Below are 17,915 nucleotides of genomic sequence, written 5' to 3'. Positions count from 1 at the left end.
GCGGGGTGGGTGGCAGGGGCCACATCTTGTGGTGCTCAGGGCTTACTCCTGGCTCTGTGCTCAGGGATCGCGCTGGATAAGGGCAAGTGCCTTACCTACTGTAACATCTTTATTGCTTTTGTTGTTGTTATGGCTGTTGTTTGCAACAGGCCTTGTCTCTCATAATCCCCCCACGATTGACCTATGAACCCCAAGTTACCTACCTAGCAGCTAAAAGTTAAGGACCTTTCCCAGGGTCGGTAAGTGTTTGAGTCTCAGGGCCCTGAGCTTTACCAGGGGGCCTGGAGGCTGGATCTAAGCTTTCCAGGTGCCCCCCAGGTGGGGACAGCGATGCAAGGCTCTCTAGTGGGGACCAGTGAGGGGGGTGGGAAGGACACAGGACTGCCACGCCGGTCCGTGCGGCTTCGAATGCCCAGCTAGGAGCCTACGCTGGGTTGCAAGCAGTGTGGGTATAGGAAATAGTTCTCGGTGACGTTTATTCATGACTGGAGCACATGCCTCCCTGAGTCATAAACCTCCCGGGCCAGCACCCATTACACCCGGGTTTCTACGGGCGTGTGGTAACAGCGACCTCTGCTGACGCCTGCGCGCAACGTCCGGCTGCGCTGGCTAGGCCGCCAGTTACACCTGGCCCCGCCCCCTCGTGGCTCCGCCCCAAAACCCTATCTCCCCGTAACCCCGCCTCTCTGTCACGCCCACGGAGACCACGCCCCTCCTTGCCCCGCCCCGGGGCGGAGTCACTGGGGGCAGCACCGGGCGGTGAGAAGCGCCGCGTTCCCGAGCTCCGCGTTCCCGGGCGCTGAGACTCGGCGCAGAGCAGGCGGGCACGGCGCGGCGGCTGGGACTTATGTGCCCTGGCGTCGGGGCGCGCAGACCTGAGCCCTGTTGAAGCTCTTGAAGGGCACTGGACGGGATGCACGGGGAGGAGCCCTGCGACCCCGGCGCCCCGGGTGCCCAGGGCGCACGGGTGCCCCGACCGCGCCTGTCCAGCCAGCTGCTGCCCGAGTTCTACACCTTCGTCGCGCGCGTGCTCTTCTACTTGGCTCCCGTCTACCTCGCCGGCTACCTGGGACTCAGCATCATCTGGCTGCTGCTGGGCGCCGCGCTCTGGATGTGGTGGCGCAGGAACCGCCGCGGGAAGCTCGGGCGTCTGGCGGCCGCCTTCGAGTTCCTCGACAACGAACGTCAGTTCATCAGCCGCGAGCTGCGGGGCCAGCACCTACCAGCCTGGGTGAGCCGGGCCCAGCCGCGCGCGGCGGCCGGGGGTGGGGCAGGTGCCCCGGAAAGTTCGTGAGGCTCGGCCCAAACGTGCAATCGGCTGGCGCGCAGACCCCAGGCAGGGCGGGAGTCCGCGGTGCGCACCGTCAAGGGCGCGCATACAGCCTGGGACCGCGCTCTGGAGCGCCCGGGCACCCTGGTCCCAGCGCCGGATCCGCGCTCGCTGGGAGCTGGGAACCTGGTTCCACCTAAGAGCGCAGAGCTGGGAGAAAAGTCACGGGCGGACCACACCCAGGAGGAAAACAAGGGCGTCAGGGACTCGCGGAGAGGCGGAGGGCAGCTCGTCCACCCATCCACCTGTTGATTCAAAGAAGGAACGCGGGGCGCGACACTGGCACACTGCAGGCTCGGTGCCTCGCAGAGGCCAGGACAGCGCAGGGGCGCTGGGGAAGGGAAGGGGGTGTGCGGGGTGGTGCCGTGAGGGTCAGGGGACAGCGCGGCTACTGGGCTTTCCTACCCGTCTCTCCCGGCGAGGGATGCCCAGATACAGCCCAAACAAGGCGCGCGCACCACTCCCACCGCAGCGGTAAACCAGCGGGAGCCCCTGGACTCAGCCTCTGGCCCTGGGGACTTCCTGCTGCACCCACCACACACGAGCCCTGCGCCCCACCGCACAGTCAGCAAGTGGGGAGAGGCCCCCGGCTGATTCTTAGGATTAGGTGGGTTTGGAAACTGGCCGACTAGGAGCTCTGTCGGTGCAGGGCTTGGTCTGTAGCCTGCCCCTCTGGTGCTTTTAGGCTTCTCCCACCCTGGCGGACCTGCCAGAGACCCCCAAGTCTCCCGACCACTCCTTTCTCTGACCTAGGCCTGTCTGAAGGTCAGGGTTTGTGGCTAAACGGGGTCACCACTGGGAGGAGGCTGGGATGCTCCTAGGGCCCTTGCAAGAGGAAGGAGCACAGCAGGGGCCAGGGAGGGAGTGAAATCCATGTGTTTGGACCCGGAGGAAGTTTGCAGCCTCAGTGCAACTGGGCACCACTTGGAAGGCTGCAGGAGTCCATGGAAGGTTCTGGGCCAGCGTGGGGAAAGCAGCATGGAGGAAGGAGCGGCACTGGAGGAGAGCTGGGCTGGGCAGCAGCAGTCTGAGCCAGGATGGTTGAGGTGGGGAGCAGGAGGAAGGGACAGAACTGTGCAGAGTGGCTCCGCGCTGTTGGCTGGGGGAGAGATCTCAGCGGCTTCTCTTTGGGTAGCTTCGCACCTGTAACCGGGCCTGGGGATCGGGAAGGAGACTCGGGTCTGGGGAGGGTGTCTGGCCACTGGTGACCCTGTGAACGAGAGTGCTCAGGCCGTGGCACGCGATGGCTGCCGGGCTCTGGGAAACCTGGAACTACCCGCTGAATTTTGCTCTTCCTGCCCTGATTCTGCAGGCCATGAGGCCCTGGGCAGGCGCCGGCAGCCTCTGGCTGGCCCTGACCCGGCGCACGCCCGTCTGTCCATCCCCATGTAGTGCGAGCACGAGTGCCCAGAGCTGACGGCCACGCCCCTCCCTTGGGATCAGATACTTTTACAAATGGACTGTTGGCACGTCCCTAGTTGGGGGATTAAGGGAAAGTAGGGGCGGGGGGGGGGGGGGTCTTGAACTTCACACTGGGGCTGTGGCAGTCAGACCCGCCTCCCGGTCACGTGGTTCCCTGCGTGCGCCTGCGGCCCTGTTCACTCGGACCCGTGCAGGGTGGCGGCCTCGTCATCCGGTTGTTCTCTAGCTGACCCGCCGCGTGGCCCTCTCAGCTCTCTCCCACCCCCAGGCTGCTTCTCGCCCAGCCTGGGCCTCCTGGCTCCGCTTGTCTAGGACAGCAGGGTACTCCCAGGGGAGTGGCTGCCAGCAGAATATTCTAGAACAGCTTTTAGAGAGTTTTTTTTTTAAGGAATGAAAAGCCGGGGACAGTGGACAACACAGTGACAAGAGGGATGCCCCAACTCCTGTAGCTCGGGTAAACCCTAGGCATGGTGGGGTGCTGAGGGTCAGCAGAGCTGCTGGGTGGGGTGGGGGTACAACAGACTCCCAGGGGGCCCCTGGCTCCCCTTCCCTCAGATGAGGGACAGCAGTGAGGGTGTGGGGGCACAGGGCCCCCATCCTGGATCCTGTCCCTGTGTCCCCGGGACCCCTGCTGCAGGGGCCTTCTGCAGGGGCTGAGATCTGCACTCCTGACGTACAGAGCTGCCCCCTCCTGCGGGAAGTCCCTCGGGGCCTTCACTGCGCCCCATGCCCCTCCTAGCCCTGGGGATGGTCAGGTGGACCCCAATTCCTGCTCAGACCAGAGCCCGGGGCGGGGGGCTGGTATGTTGATGTAGGTTTGCTGTGCCCAGGAGGACTGCGTGAGGAGGGAGTTGTGTGTGCAGTGGGGGTGGGGGTGTAAGTGGGGGGTTCCTCTGCCTTGGGGACCCAGAGAAATGGGAAACGTGGCCCTTTGTCGTCTCTGATCTTGGTGCTGGGTGAGGGGCTGCTCTCCTGGCAATCAATCATAGTGACCACTTGGCAGCTTGAACAGGAGCCATCAACCCCATGCATGCGGTGACCACGGGCCACGGGGGCGCTGACACCATGGGCAGCAGGGCGGACTTGGTTGGATTCCCTGGGGGACCCCAGTGTCTGCTCAGGGTCCTGGTGGGTGGAGAGAGCATCTCCGGAGCCCTTCAGTTGTAGCTCTGCCAGCGTGAACCGGCTCTGAGCTGGCTGTTCTCTGGAGCCACACACCCACAGAACCCCACTCCCCAACTTTCCGGGTCAACTCACCACCTAACCGGGTGAGCCTGGTGATGGCAACTGAGGTTGGCGAACAGGGAACGGTGAACCCTCCCCAAAGCAGGGAGCATGCCAGGACCCAATACCCGCCCCTGGTGCTGCTCCCCTGTGCGTCCCCCGAGCCTCCCAAACTAGCCAGCTGGCAGCGCCAGGAGCAGGCCAGGCCTCCTCTGGGAAGGGCCCTCTCATGCCCGAGTCACGAGGCAGTGAGTGCTCCAGCTAAGGATGCAGAGGCAGTGAGTGCTCCGGCTAGGGACTCAGAGGCAGTGAGTGCTCCGGCTAGGGACTCAGAGGCAGTGAGTGCTCTGTCTAAGGACTCAGAGGCAGTGAGTGCTCCGGCTAGGGACGCAGAGGCAGTGAGTGCTCCGGCTAGGGACGCAGAGGCAGTGAGTGCTCCGGCTAGGGACTCAGAGGCAGTGAGTGCTCCGGCTAGGGACTCAGAGGCAGTGAGTGCTCCGGCTAAGGACGCAGAGGCAGTGAGTGCTCCGGCTAAGGACTCAGAGGCAGTGAGTGCTCCGGCGATGGAAGCTTCGTGCTTGAACCGGCTTTCTGGGTTCAGGGACCCAGCGACTTCCTTGCTCCGAGTGCCCGGCAACTGCCCGTGTGGCGTGGAGGCGGCCGGTCCCCAGGAAGGAAGAGTCCAGCAGTCACGGAGCCCACATTGTGGCGATGCCTCATCAACTCGTCAGATCCTGGGTCAGGGTTGGGCAACAGGAGGCCCAGAACGCGGGGACTCCCTCCCTGCAGGCCTGGCACGGGGATCTCAAGCACCCTGGTGTGTGTGTGCCTTTACTCAGGGGCCAAACATCTGTCTCGGGCTTGCAACAGGCCAGGCCCAGTACTGCAGGTGACACCCACAATGTGAGCGATGCAGCCTCCCAGGAGCCCAAGGACTAACAGGAAATTCAGACCCCAGGGAAGAGTCTTTTCTAATCCAGCAGGATGGCAGCGCGAGGGCAGGAGGGAAGTGACCCCGGGAAGTGACCCAGGAAGTCTTCCTAGAGGAGGTGGCACTACGGTGATGCTGGCTGTGGAAGTGAGTGGGAGGCGCCAGGCCTAGTTTTCCACGTTGACTAAAGGTTTGGTCATCCGAAGATCACCTGCCTAGGCTGAGCGGTTGGTGGGAGACTCTGGTGTTCCAGCTCACCTGAGACTGCCCGGTGCCTCCTTCACAGGGGGCTGGAGCACCGGGCCCAGATAATCATGCACAGCCGCCTCTGCCCCAAGTCAAGGGCACGAGGGCCTGAGTCAGGGAGAGTCACAGAGAGGGGAGAGGGTCAGGGCTTGGGGCAGGGAGGGCTATGGCCTCCCTCCTTCTGGGGCTCGGGCACTGGTGCATGGACCCCAGATTCCTGTGACCTCCTGGCTGAGACCCTTAATGGCGGAGATTGTGCTTTGGGTGCTGCTGGGATCTTGAACAGCCCCAATGTCCATAGCACAGCCACGCGGCAGAGCCAGGAGCTGGGCCACGGCTGCCTCTGTCCCCCCTACAGCTTCTTCTGACAAAGTTCCTGTGAAGTTGTTTTTTTTGGGGGGGGTCATACCCAGTGATGCTCAGGGGTTACTCCTGGCTCTGCACTCAGGAATTGCTCCTGGCGGTGCTCAGGGGAGGCAGTGAGTGCCGGGGATCAAACCCAGGTCGGCCGCCCGCAAGGCAAACGCCTTACTCACTGTACTATCGCTCCGGCCCCTCCTGTGAGTTTTCACCCCAAAACGTAGCACTTATCACCCAAAGGGTTCCCATGTGCCGGCGCTAAGGGCTTCTCCTTTCCCCCTTCCTCTAGCGCCACGGTGGAGAGCGGAGACGGTCCAGTGGGGTGAGGAGTGAGACAAAGCCACGTTCTGCCCCATGCCTGCACTTCTGCGGCCCTCAGGCCAGGAGGCGGGGAGTCAGCGCCCAGCCCCCAAGCTCCCACCAGTCGGGGTGACCCTTCCATCCCAGTAACACTTGGAATGAAAGTCAAGGAACCTCTCCAGGGCCCAGGCTGTTTCCATGCCATGTTAAAGCCCCGTTTCTCTGCATCTAACGGTGAAGATGGTCGCGCTGTAGACTAATTTGAAATGGCCTAGAAGTCAAAGTCAAATCAGATATTTCCAATCCCTCCATGCAGAGACGGTGCTAGAGTGAGAACACCCCCTTGGTCAAGCTAGTAAATGAAGTGACTTTATATATATATATATATATATATATATATATATATATATATATATATATATATTTGGTTGGTTGGTTTTGGCGGGGGGGGGGGTTGGATTACACCCAATGATGCTGAGGACTTACTCCTGGCTCTGTGCTCAGGAATTGCTCTTGGTCATGCTCAGGGAACCACATGGGATGCCAGGGATCAAACCCGGGTCAGCTGTGTGCAAGACGAGTGCCCTACCCGCTGTATGAAGTGACTTTTACATAACTTGTACACTTTTGTTCTTTTCCTTCTTTGACGTTTCTTCTTCCATCTTATGTTCTTAACATTATCTTGCTAACATCTCCCAGACATGTGTTAGGGGATCGTTAAGGATTCCTAATGAGCATGCCTGAGGCTGTTTTGCCATCTCCATAGCAAAATTATTCCAGACTTTTCCATGCTTGCCCTATTCACGTGGCTGGCTGGCATGCTTCCTGTGTGGGGTTTCTCCCCTGCCCTGCCAGTCTGGCTACTTTGCTCCATCCTTCCAAGCCTCCCTCAGGCACCTCCTTGGACCCTCCTCAGGCCCACAGCCCCCCAACTGCCTCTCTTCTTCCTGTTCCAACCGGCTCCTCCTGGTGGGCTGATTTTCCTCCCCGTGAGTGGCCAGGCACGCCCTCTGCGCCTCTGGGTGCCCTCAGCCCTGTCTCTGCACCTGGCGTCTGCTCTGGGCAGGTCGCCGTCCTCCCCAGCTTGTCCCCCCAGACTCCCTCAGTTGCTGAGGGGGGTCAGAGTTTGGGAACATTCTGAAGATTCCAGCAGCATCGGCCTGGATTCGTGTTTTGCTTGGCCTCTCACTGGTCTGAGAAGCAAGAGAAGGTTCTTAAGGTCGCGGCTTACCTTTACTCGGGCCTTCTGGGAGGCTGACGGCTCCGCTCTAGCTCATGAACCCCACAGAGGTCTCCGGGGCCCCCACATCCTGGCCACTAGGGAGGCTGCCTTTGGGGTTTTATCTGCTTGGCTGCCCGCCGCAGGGTCCCGCTGACTTAATTTGCTGGCTAGGGCCCCTGAGATCCGAGAACAGCATTTCCTGTTGATACAGCACTGATTCTCCCAGAAACCCTGGAGCAGGTCGTCTGAAAGAGATAAGGAGGCGGGTTGAAAAATGGCTTTTATGATAAAACATGGCCTGGCAGGAGTAAGGGGCATGGTCCAAAGTTTGGGCTTTCTCAGTAGGAACGTGGGTGGAAAGAGGGCCCCCTGGTGGGTCCCCCACAGGGCAGTGAGGTCTGCCTCAGGATGACGGGGCAGAACAGAGCCAGCAGGCACCCCACTGTCACCACCCCACCATGACTTGGCACCCCAGGAATGAGCTGGGGCCCCTTTTCTTGGAGGCTGGAATGGGCACATGGACTGAGTCAGCAGGGGAGTGTGTGTGTGTGTGTGTGTGTGTGTGTGTGTGTGTGCATGTGTGTGACATGCTTGAGGCTTAGTATTCCTCATCCAGAGGGGGTGTGTCTGTCTGTGCCTGTGTCTGTCTCTGCATGCCCCTTGTCTCTGAAGGCCTGTGTGTCCGCATGGCTCTCAGGAAGGGGCGCCCCTGTGAGAGGGACTGAGCAGGATCCCCCAGACAGTGAAGAGCCGCCCTATGAGTGAAGCCCCGCAAACACCCTCACCCCCAACCTGGCTTCCTGGTGGGGAGACAGCCCGCAGGCTCCCAGCGGGGCTGGCAGGACCCCCAACAGTCTCCTGCCTTCCCCTGGCTCCCTCTCCCTTCTGCTGTGGAGACTTTGGCTTTCCGAAGGCTCTGGAAGTCGAGTGTGCTCCAGGAGAAGGCAGTGGCCTTGGCCTCTGGGCGTCACCCTCAGCCTTAAGCTTAGGGCCGGTCACTGCTCTCTGGCCTCTGCCTCTCCTGAGACAGGGTCTGCAGTGCCACCGTTAGAACATCCGCCCACCATGCATGCTGCTAACCCCGGTTTGATCCCCGGCACCGCAGCCATGCACAGAGCCAGTAATAGTCCCTGAACATCTCGGGGTGCGGCCCCCGAGGCCTAACAGGAAATGTCAGCCCACCTTGCTGGCAGGCTGGTTCCAGCACACCCGCCACAGTGAGGTGTGTGCATGCGAGTGGGGTGCTGGGACCCCTCGGGAAGTTCCTCGAGGCTCTGCAGGGGCAGGGGCAGGCTCCACCCTGAGCTGCCCGTGGGCTGGGGCAGCGTTGGAAGCTTCCACGTTGTCGTGCAACAGTCAGGAGCAAGTGGGTGTTTGCCCAGGGACATACCTCACCGTGCAGAGGCAGATTCGTGTCTGTGATTGCTCCTGACGATGGGGGAATGAGCAGGAAGTGCATCAGGATGGGGCTCTGAGGGAATGGAGGGCTACTCCTGCTGCCTGGCTCAGAGGCAGCTGTGGGGCCGAGGGGGTCCCCTCTAGGGAAGGGCAGTCCCGAGCCAGCCCAGGCTGTCCCCAGTGTCAGCCTCCCCTTGCATCTTTGTGACCCCTGTTTCTCAGAGTCGAGGCCTGCAGGTGGCTGCCAAGGCTTGAGGGACAGCAAAGTCCCCCCTACCCGATCAGGAACCCCAATAGGCAGAGGAACCCGTTTCTCCCAGGTCCTCCAGCCCTGCCCTTCTGCCTGGAAACTACCTGGGAGCTTGCTACGGATGCAGCTGTCCAGGTGCTGCTTGGGCTGAAGAAGTTTGCAGAGCACTGAGGCCAGGTCCTGGCGTTTCCAGGTGCTCTGGGCAGCAGATCCTACAGAGTCCAGCCTCGTGGGACCTTGAGGACAGTCTGAGAGCTGAGCCCACCTTCTTTCTCTGCCTTCCCTTGGTTTGCCGGATGATCAGAACCCTAAGATAGAGGCTGAGACAGACTCCTGCCACATCCTTATGCGTACCCCCATTGGATAGTTTCACAGAAGCCCCGCCCAGGTATTGGGCCCAGCCTATCAGTGACTGTCTATCTTCGGACACGATTCCTCCAGCCAATGAGCAGAGGTCCAGGAAACAGCCCTCAGCATCTTTCCTCTTCCCTTTAATCCGTTCTGGTGCCTTATCTTCATTTTCTGTTCTCCCATCTCACTGGGTTCCCAAACGGCAGAGCCACCCGCGCTCAGACATCCAGCAGAGAATTTACCAGGCTTCGCGGCTGACAGAACTGGACAGAGAACCTAAGTTCTTAACCTGGACCTGAGGTCCAAGATGTGAGTGGTTTTATGACATGGCTCCCACTTCGGGAACGTTTACTTGGGAGAGTTCTGAGAACCAGGCACACCCATGGTCTCAGTTCTCGGGAACTCAGTTAAAATGGGAGATTTTGTACCAATGCTGTGGATGCGAACACTGAGGCTGATAAAATTTTAAATGTTCGGTACTAGGTTAGAAAAACACAAGCAGGTGTTCTTCAACTGGGGGTGCTCCCAGTGGAATGGTTGTGGTGGAGGATGGAAGAGAAAAAGATCTGAAGGCTGGGTGGGATCAGGTGAGAAAATCTGAGATCTGGTCCCTTGGGTGATTTTGGCAAGTACCAACTGGCCTCCGAGCTTCTTCCCATCTGTAAAAAGGAAAGTAATTACACCTTGCTGTCCACCTGCTCCGAGTGTGAGAATCAGATGAAAGTGTCTCTGGAATGTCCTCTGTAAGCCTGGCCTGGTGGTGGAGACTCAGGTCCCATGAGAGCGGGCTTCTGCGAACTTGGACTTTCTGTAAGAGCGGACGCGAGGAGCAAGGAAAGTTTTCGTAAGAGGTCTGGATGGGGTGCGGGGCAGGAGAGGTAGTACAGGGTCTCAGGCACTTTCCTGGCATGCAGCTGGCCCCAGTTGGGTCACTGTCACTGCATAAAGTCCCCTGAGCACCACTAGGGAGTCACTTCTGAGCACAGAGCCAGGAAGGGCCTCTGAGCATTGACTGGGTATGGCTCCAACCCCCACCTACCTCCACAAATGGTGGGTGATGGTGTGGATGGAAAAGCATGGATTTGAGGTCAGATGTGGATCAGTTTCAGAACCTCATAGCTGGTGTTTGTAAGTCAGTTCTGTGAGTCTTAGTTTTCTCATCAGTACAATGGCATAAATGAGGGGTTAAGGTGAACATTCAATGACATGAGGTGACACAAATTCAAAAAAATGAAACTAGAATGTGAAACAGATACAAGGTGAAACAAAACGTGAAACAAACAAAAGTCAAGCTTCCATTCTCAGGTTAGATGCAATAGAGTAAAACTCATGCAAAGACAATGAAGGTTATGTATTCAGAAAAGAGAAACAACTAAGATCTGTTAATCATGAAATCCATGTAACACATAATGTAAGCTTGAAATATAAATCTTTATGACAGCTAATAGAGAAGTAAATAAATCAGCAATTGGTCTTGGAAATTTTAGTACATTCATCTCTAAAAATGACAAATCCTATAAACAAAAGAGTAAGCAAGGATAAAGAATACAGAAGTACATGATTAATAGCTTAATCATCCATGAAACAGTTATAGAAATCATGAAATAAGCCACAAAGAAATGATCAATATAGCCCAGTGAATAACTAGTCTACATATGGTCAGACCACAAATAAATTAGAAAATAGTCATAGATGGTTATAAAATCTTGCTTGTCTAGATATTTTTTAAAAATATATTTAGAACACTATTGTCTAAGAAGTGGAAAACAAAGAGGAAGTCATACTGGAACTTATTTTAAAAACAGTGGAATAACTATGAAAACATAGCCAAAAGTTGGAGGGGAATTTATGACTTTGAATTTGTCATAAAACAAAAATTGAAAATGATTCAACTCAGGCTCAGAGTTCAACACTAAGAACATAAAAGAGCCACAGATTTAGATCAAAGAAATAAGGCAGGAAGTAATAACTATACGGAAAAAAGTGAATAGAAATTTTAAAGGGAGAAAGAAAATTATTAACAACAAAAGCTAGTTCTCTGAAAAGACTAGTGAAACAGGCAAAATCACTGTCAAGCTTCATCATGAAAGGAGTAGAGAGATAAAAGCATGGAATGTAAAAGGAACAAATAACTATAGATGTAACATATGGACAGATGATAAACAACTATATATTGATATAGTATTCATCAATGTATTTGATGAATAAATTACACAGTTATGTTGCTGGACAAAGACAAGTAGTAGCTTTACCACGATAAAAAAAAGTATATCTTGAATATAGCATTTGTCACTAAATCCAGAAAGGGTATTTTGCCCTCAAAAGCTTAAAAATAAGATGTTTGTATATGTGTGTGTGGGAGTGTGTGTGTGTGTGTGTGTGTGATGGATAAATAATTCCAATATTTACAAGTTATTCCAAAAACACAATAAGGAAACTCATCCCCACTCATTCATACTCATTTTACAACCGAATAAAATCTTTGCACCTAATCAAATATAGACAGTATGAGAACAAAATTGTAGGTATCACTTTGAGCCCCGACTATAAAAACTCAAGGAAATATGGGACTAAAGACATTTCAGGAACTTGAGGTGGTTTTGCTTTCGAAAGCATCTTCAGGGCCCCGGATGTGACTCAGTGGTAGAGTATATGCTCTACCTGGGTTTAATCCCCTCCACTGCAAAACAAACAAGCACAAAAAGAATCTTCAGTTTAGCCAGACAAAGGGAGAGAAAAAATAACATCTCCATAGATTTGTGAAAGTGCTGAGTACACACTGATCATGAAAATGGTTGGAAACAGCAATTGAAAAGAACTTCAGTCGGATAGAGGTTGTCCTCCAGGAACTGATGGCAAGAACCATGAATATTTCCCTTTTCACTCAGGACCAGGGCAGATGCTGACTCGGCCCTCTCCTGCCTGGCCCATGTGTGCTCAAATCCAGAGAGGGGGACTCAAACAAGAAACAAAGAGGCTTGTGGGTGAGGAGCTGAAAGGCCTATTGTGGCTTGCGATTAGAAATGTATACCAATAACATCCCAAAGTTAATAGAGAATTAGGACTAGACTAGATTGTGAAATGATCAAAATGCACATGAATCAAGTTTTAATATGCCATGTGATGGGTGGAGGAGACTGTCCATTGTACCATTTCTTTCTTTGAATTCTCGGGCATGGTTTGGCAGTGCAAGAACTCTAATATTAACAAATTCAATAAAAATTAGGGGCTGGATCGATAGCACAGTGGGTAGGGCGTTTGCCTTGCACACAGCCGACCCGGGTTCGATTCCCAGCATCCCATATGGTCCCCTGAGTACTGCCAGGAATAATTCTTGAGTGCAAAGCCAGGAGTAACACCTACTCATCGCCAGGTGTGACCCCCCCCTCAAAAAAAGTCCCAAAAATTAAATATATGGAAAAAAAGAATTAGGACTAGTAACAGTTTCAACAGTATTTCCTGGAAAATGGGATACCATTTTTGATAGAAAAAAAAAAAAGGCAGAGTTGGGGTTGGGGGAGGGTAGCTTCAGGGGCTGAACACATGCTTTTGTGTAGGATTCCCAAGGTCTGTCCCCCGCACTGCATGGTTCCTGGAGTAATGCTGGGAAGGACCCCTGAGCACTGACCCCGGAGTATCCCCCAGCACCACTGGGTGTGGGTCTCCCAAAAAATCATCAGCAGTCCCATAAAGTTTTTAAAAAACTGTCCAAGAATGTATCAAGTTTCTGATTCTGAACGTGAACAGAGTAAGATGTGAATAAAAGGAAACACTCCAGGGGGCTGGAGTGATAACACAGCAGGTAGGGCGTTTGCCTTGCATGCGGCTGACCCGGGTTCGATTCCCAGCATCCCACATGGTCTCCCAAGCACCGCCAGGAGTAGTTCCTGAGTGCATGAGCCAGGAGTAACCCCTGAGCATTGCTGGGTGTGACCCAAAAAGAAAAAAAAAAGGAAATACTCTATAGATAGAAAACTTACTATTTTTTTAAAAAAATTTTAAATTTTATTGAATCACCGTGAGATAGTTACAAGCTTTCATGTTTGGGTTACAATCTCACAATGATCAAAGACCCATCCCTCTACCAGTGCACATTCCCCACAGAAAACTTACTATTATAAAGATGTCAGTTCTCCTACAAGTTGATCTGTGCTTTCAGAAACATACCAGTCCAACTCCCAGGGCGGACTGGACAGACAGTATGGGGATGGAGGAGCTTGCCTGACAAGCAGCCAATCTGGATTCCATCCCAGCACCGCCAAGAGTAACCCTGAGCACAGAGCCAGGAGCGAGGCCTGAGACCCACCCGGTGTGGCCCACACCCACCCACCCACCCCCGCTCCAAATTACAGCAACCGAGGGGCAACATGTGGAGGCTGAAATATAAAGTCAGTAGATAAGAACAAAGAATTTAAAAAAGAAATAGTAGAATGATGCTGAGTTGGTCTGGGGAAAGATTTCAGAAGGTGCTTTAGAACAGAAGAACGGACACGTCTGAGGAACCATGGAGTGGACACTGGTGCGGAAAGGCCCACTGCAGACTCTCCTGGTCAGGGAGACAGAAGAGGACCTCAGAGGGGAGGCCCCGGGCCTCAGCAGGGCGGGTGACCGATGCGCCTTATTTTCTGGCTCTGAATGGCTGCTCTCTGCAGAGCCTTCCGGTACCTCTGACAGCCTCAGAGACCAGTGAAGCTGCCAGGTGGCCGGGTGCCCACTGTCCCCACTGAGGGAGTGAATGTGAGGGTCACCGCGATAGATGGGGCGGGCTGGGCACTGATTCCTCCCCAGCATCATGCCAGGAGCTCCAGAATCATGCCAGGAGCTTGTTAGGAACCAATTAGCGGCCCCGCCCGACACTAATTCCAGAGGTGTGAGCCGGGCTCGGGAATCCCGGTCCAACAGGCTCTGCCCAGATCCTCCCTGGACCCAGCCTCAGGATCCCAGGGAGGTGGGGAGGGGAGTGCAGAGGCGTGGCGGGCTGGGATGGGAAGTTCAAGGCGGGAGGAGGAGGGCGGGGGCCAGGCTAGGGGCAGAGGCACGGGGTGCCAGCTGGGAGCACCCCTCCTCTCTGCGTGTGGCTAGCACAGGGTGCTCCTCCGCGCTGCCTCCCATACCAGCCTGGCAGCTTCTGAGGGCAAGAGCCTTGCATTCATTCATTCATTCATTTGTTCATTCATACATTCATTCCTTCATTCTACAAACGCTTATCAGGACACTCGAGCCTAGAAGAGGGAGCACGTCTGTGGGTCTCCTGGGAGAACAGGGCTCGGGGTCACGGGGCTGCCACGGGGAGGTCTGCTCAGCCCCCAGGAAGGGGCACAAGCCTGAAGAGGCCATCGGGCTGTGGGGGGCAGCCGTGTGGCCGAACCCCTCTCAGGGCCCATGGTCATTTTTGCTTGGGTGATGGACAGTCCTAGGGAACAGTGAAAAGGTCTCCACCGGCCCCAGCTCCTGACCCCAACCCTGTCATTGGTTCTGCCATTGGTTCTGTCATTAGTTCTGCCATTGCATCGGTCACTGGGCCTGTCTTTGTCCCTGTCACTGGGCCTGCCATTGGGTCTGCCCCAGCTGCTCAGGGACCCCTCTCGGGGTGGTGAGTGGTGGGATTCACACAGTAGAGGCTGTGTGTGGTGTGGGGGAGGGTCCTGGGGGCTGAAGGAAAGTCTGCCTGAGCTCTGGGACCTGGGGAAGGGGTGAGTGGGGCTTGTGTGGGGTGCCTGGGAGCTGACAGGGTCACCCACAGCAACCCCACTGGGCATGGGCCAGTGACAGCAGCAGCACGGGATGGGTGTGTGACCTCGGGAGAGAACACAGGCCCCTCTGAGGGGAAGTGGGGGGAAGGCTGGGCCCCGTCGCCCCGTGGCTGGGTGCACTCTGGGACCAGGTAAGAACGTTCCTTTGGCTTAGCTGCCTCGTCTCATTTGTGTCACTATGAGGAATAAGGGAACTGGAATTTGCAAGGAGGAAACTTGGGTGTCACCCAGAGGGAGCCCCCGTCTGGGAGGTTCTGGGCTTCTTCAGGGAAAGGGACCCTGACTGATTAGCATACTCAAAGGAGGATCCTGGTTTATTAGCATATGCAAAGAAGGACCCTGGTTTATTAGCATATGCAAAGAAGGACCCTGGTTTATTAGCATATGCAAAGGCAGTGCCTACGGGTCCTGCCCATGAGCAAACCTGCTCTGTAGGTGCTCAGAACGGGGAGGGTACAGGTGCTCCCTGACCCTCTGGTGGGTTCTGAGTCTAACTGCCCTCGGGCTTCTCTTGTAGATTCACTTTCCTGACGTGGAGCGAGTGGAGTGGGCTAACAAGGTAAGGCCAGGTGGGCTGCCCACCCCCCCCACGAGGGTCCTCTCCACTCTCCATCCCTACCACCTCTCCCCAGCCTCCAGGTGACCAGAGGAGCAAGGGCAAAGCCCCTGGGTCCCCTGTCCTGCGGGGCTGAGGGCCCCTCTGCCTGTCCGTCTCCCTTGACTTCATTCCTGAAAGCGTTGTCCGGTGTGGAGTTGTTGTACAGTGCTGTTCCGAAAGGCAGAAAACACAGAAGCAGAGAGAGAAAAATGCAGCACCTCCACCCCCAGCCCGACCCCAGCTGTGCCTCTTTTCTGAGGAAAAACCTTGACAATCCCTGACTCCTGGGGAAGGTGGGAAGCAAGTGCTTGTTTGATTGGGGGGTCACACCCGGTGATGCACAGGGGTTACTCCTGGTTCTGCACTCAGGAATTACTCCTGGCGGTGCTTGGTGGACCATAAGGGATGCTGGATATCGAACCCTGGTCAGCCGCGTGCAAGGCAAACACCCTACCCACTGTGCTATTGTTCCAGCCCCGCAAGCAGATTTTTGGACCACTGCCCGCACCCCGTGAGCAGACTAGTCATTATCGGGGTGCGTGCCAGCAGACCCTGGCTGGCCCCAGCCCTGTGAAACAGTCTCCCCCACCGGATATGCTTAGCTGTCCCCAAGGGTGAAGGGTCGGCGCAGAGCCCTCTGTGCCAAGCCCCGTTGCTCGGACAGAGACTTGGTTTCCTCCATTTCCAAAACGTCGTTGCCAAGTGCATAGAGCATGTGCCCAGGCTGTGGGCGCGGCTGTGGGTTGGTGTGGGACCCAGCACTGAGCCCCTTCTGAGTGTGTGCCCTGATCCCTGTCTGCATCACACGGTCCCTCAGTCACCTGTGAGATGCGCTTCTTGAGTGAGCACTGGGCCCCAGGAGCACACACTCTAGGCCACAGACTAAAAATCACTCGGTACGTGCCCAGGTAACCAGCACCGAAAGTGCTCCCCAGGAGTCCCCACTCCAAGGCAGCTACTGCCCTTGGATCATCTTGGTGCCCCACTGCTCTAGACCCAGCCCACTCGGACACGATGGCCCGGAGCCTGTGCTCGTGGCAGATGACGGGACCAAGGGAACAGCTTCCCAGGGAGCCCCTCAGGGAGACGGGGGCAATAAAGCCCCCACACTACACCTCCCTGGAGGGCTCAGAAGGGGAGAGTTGCCTCTCTAATAGAAGACTCAGGCCCCAGAGAGACGGGGCCTTCTCCCTCAAACAGCCTCCAGTGCTTTTTTTGCCGTCCCCTTGGCCTGGCCCCCGGGTGCTGAGCTCAGTTCCCTGAGCGGCACCGTGAGCCAGGCCCAGCACGCAGCCAACAACAGCCTTTGCTCTGTTCCGGGTCAGGCTCACCTCCACTGGGTCCCGAGCCATAGCGCGGCAAGGCAGGGCACTGGCCTCTCGTGGCCAACCCGGTTCAATCCCTGGCACCGTATAAGGGCTCCAGAGCACTGCCAGGGCTGATCCTGGAACAGAGAGCCAGGAGTAACCCTGAGCACAGCCAGGTCTGGCCCCAAGACATAACAGTCTAACCCACAGGAAACCCAGGTTTCTCTCTGTGACTGCCCCCCACCCCGGGAAGCCTCCCTGGGGTCTCCAGTTCACTGTGTGGGCTCAGAGGGGCTGGTTGCACAGATGAGCCCATCACAGCATCAACCTCACTCGGTCACTGTTTCCTGGTGCTCCGCAGAACCACACCAAATCCGGGGGTCCCACAGCCCGTGAGGGAGCGGGGGCAGCTGCTGCGGGGATGTCCGTGAGACAGACGGGCAGACAGGAGATGAGGGGGGCACTCCTCACCTTGGGGCGGGGCCCGGGCCTGCCCCCCCCGCCTCTGTCCTTCCTGTAGATCATCTCGCAGACCTGGCCCTACTTCAGCATGATCATAGAGAGCAAGTTCCGGGAGAAGCTCGAGCCCAAGATCCGGGAGAAGAGCACCCACCTGAGGTCCTTCGCCTTCACCAAGCTCAACTTCGGACAGAAGGTGGGTACCCCGGAGCCCCCTCGCTCTCCAGCCTCTGGGCGCGGGCCCGTCCCCCAGCCCGGCTCGATGGGCTCTCAGGTTCTAGGGCACCAGCTGGGAGAGAAGAAGGAAAGCGGTCATGGGAGGGGAGGAATCAGGACTCAGGACTCAGTTCCACCATCAGCCCCCACCCCAGGCCTTCAGGGGCGAAGCAGGGGCGGGCTCCACTTAGCTTAGGTCGTTTGTTTGAAAACTGTATTGGTTGACAGGACTTTTCTTGTTTGTTTTATTTTGGAAACACCCAGCTGTGCTGAGGGCTGACTCCTGGCTCTGTGCTCAGGGCTGACTTCTGTGCTCAGGGCTGACTCCTGGCTCTGTGCTCAGGAATCACTCCTGGCTCTGTGCTCAGAGATCACTCCTGGCTCTGTACTCAGAGACCACTCCTGGCTCTGCTCTCAGGGATCACTCCTGGCTCTGTGCTCAGGAATCACTCCTGGATCTGTGTTCAGGGCTGACTCCTGGCTCTGTGCTCAGGGGTAACTCATGGTGGGACTCAGGACAATCATACGTATTTCCGGGAATCAATCCG

General features: G+C 56.3%; 1 protein-coding gene across 1 annotated transcript in view; it reads left to right on the top strand.

Moving 5' to 3' along the window:
- The first annotated feature begins 913 nt into the window (after positions 1–913).
- The window catches only part of ESYT3 (extended synaptotagmin 3), a 35,742-nt gene continuing 18,740 nt past the window's right edge, over positions 914–17,915 (top strand). Inside the window, exons 1-3 of the mRNA XM_055128250.1 lie at positions 914–1,231; positions 15,305–15,346; positions 17,213–17,347. Coding sequence (XP_054984225.1) covers positions 914–1,231; positions 15,305–15,346; positions 17,213–17,347 — 495 coding nt within the window. The remainder of the gene's footprint in view (positions 1,232–15,304; positions 15,347–17,212; positions 17,348–17,915) is intronic.

The sequence above is a fragment of the Sorex araneus genome, chromosome 2, assembly GCF_027595985.1.
Source record: "Sorex araneus isolate mSorAra2 chromosome 2, mSorAra2.pri, whole genome shotgun sequence".
Classification (NCBI taxonomy): domain Eukaryota; kingdom Metazoa; phylum Chordata; class Mammalia; order Eulipotyphla; family Soricidae; genus Sorex; species Sorex araneus.
The sequence above is the reverse complement of the archived record's forward strand: the minus strand, read 5'-3'. Positions and strand labels throughout refer to the sequence as shown.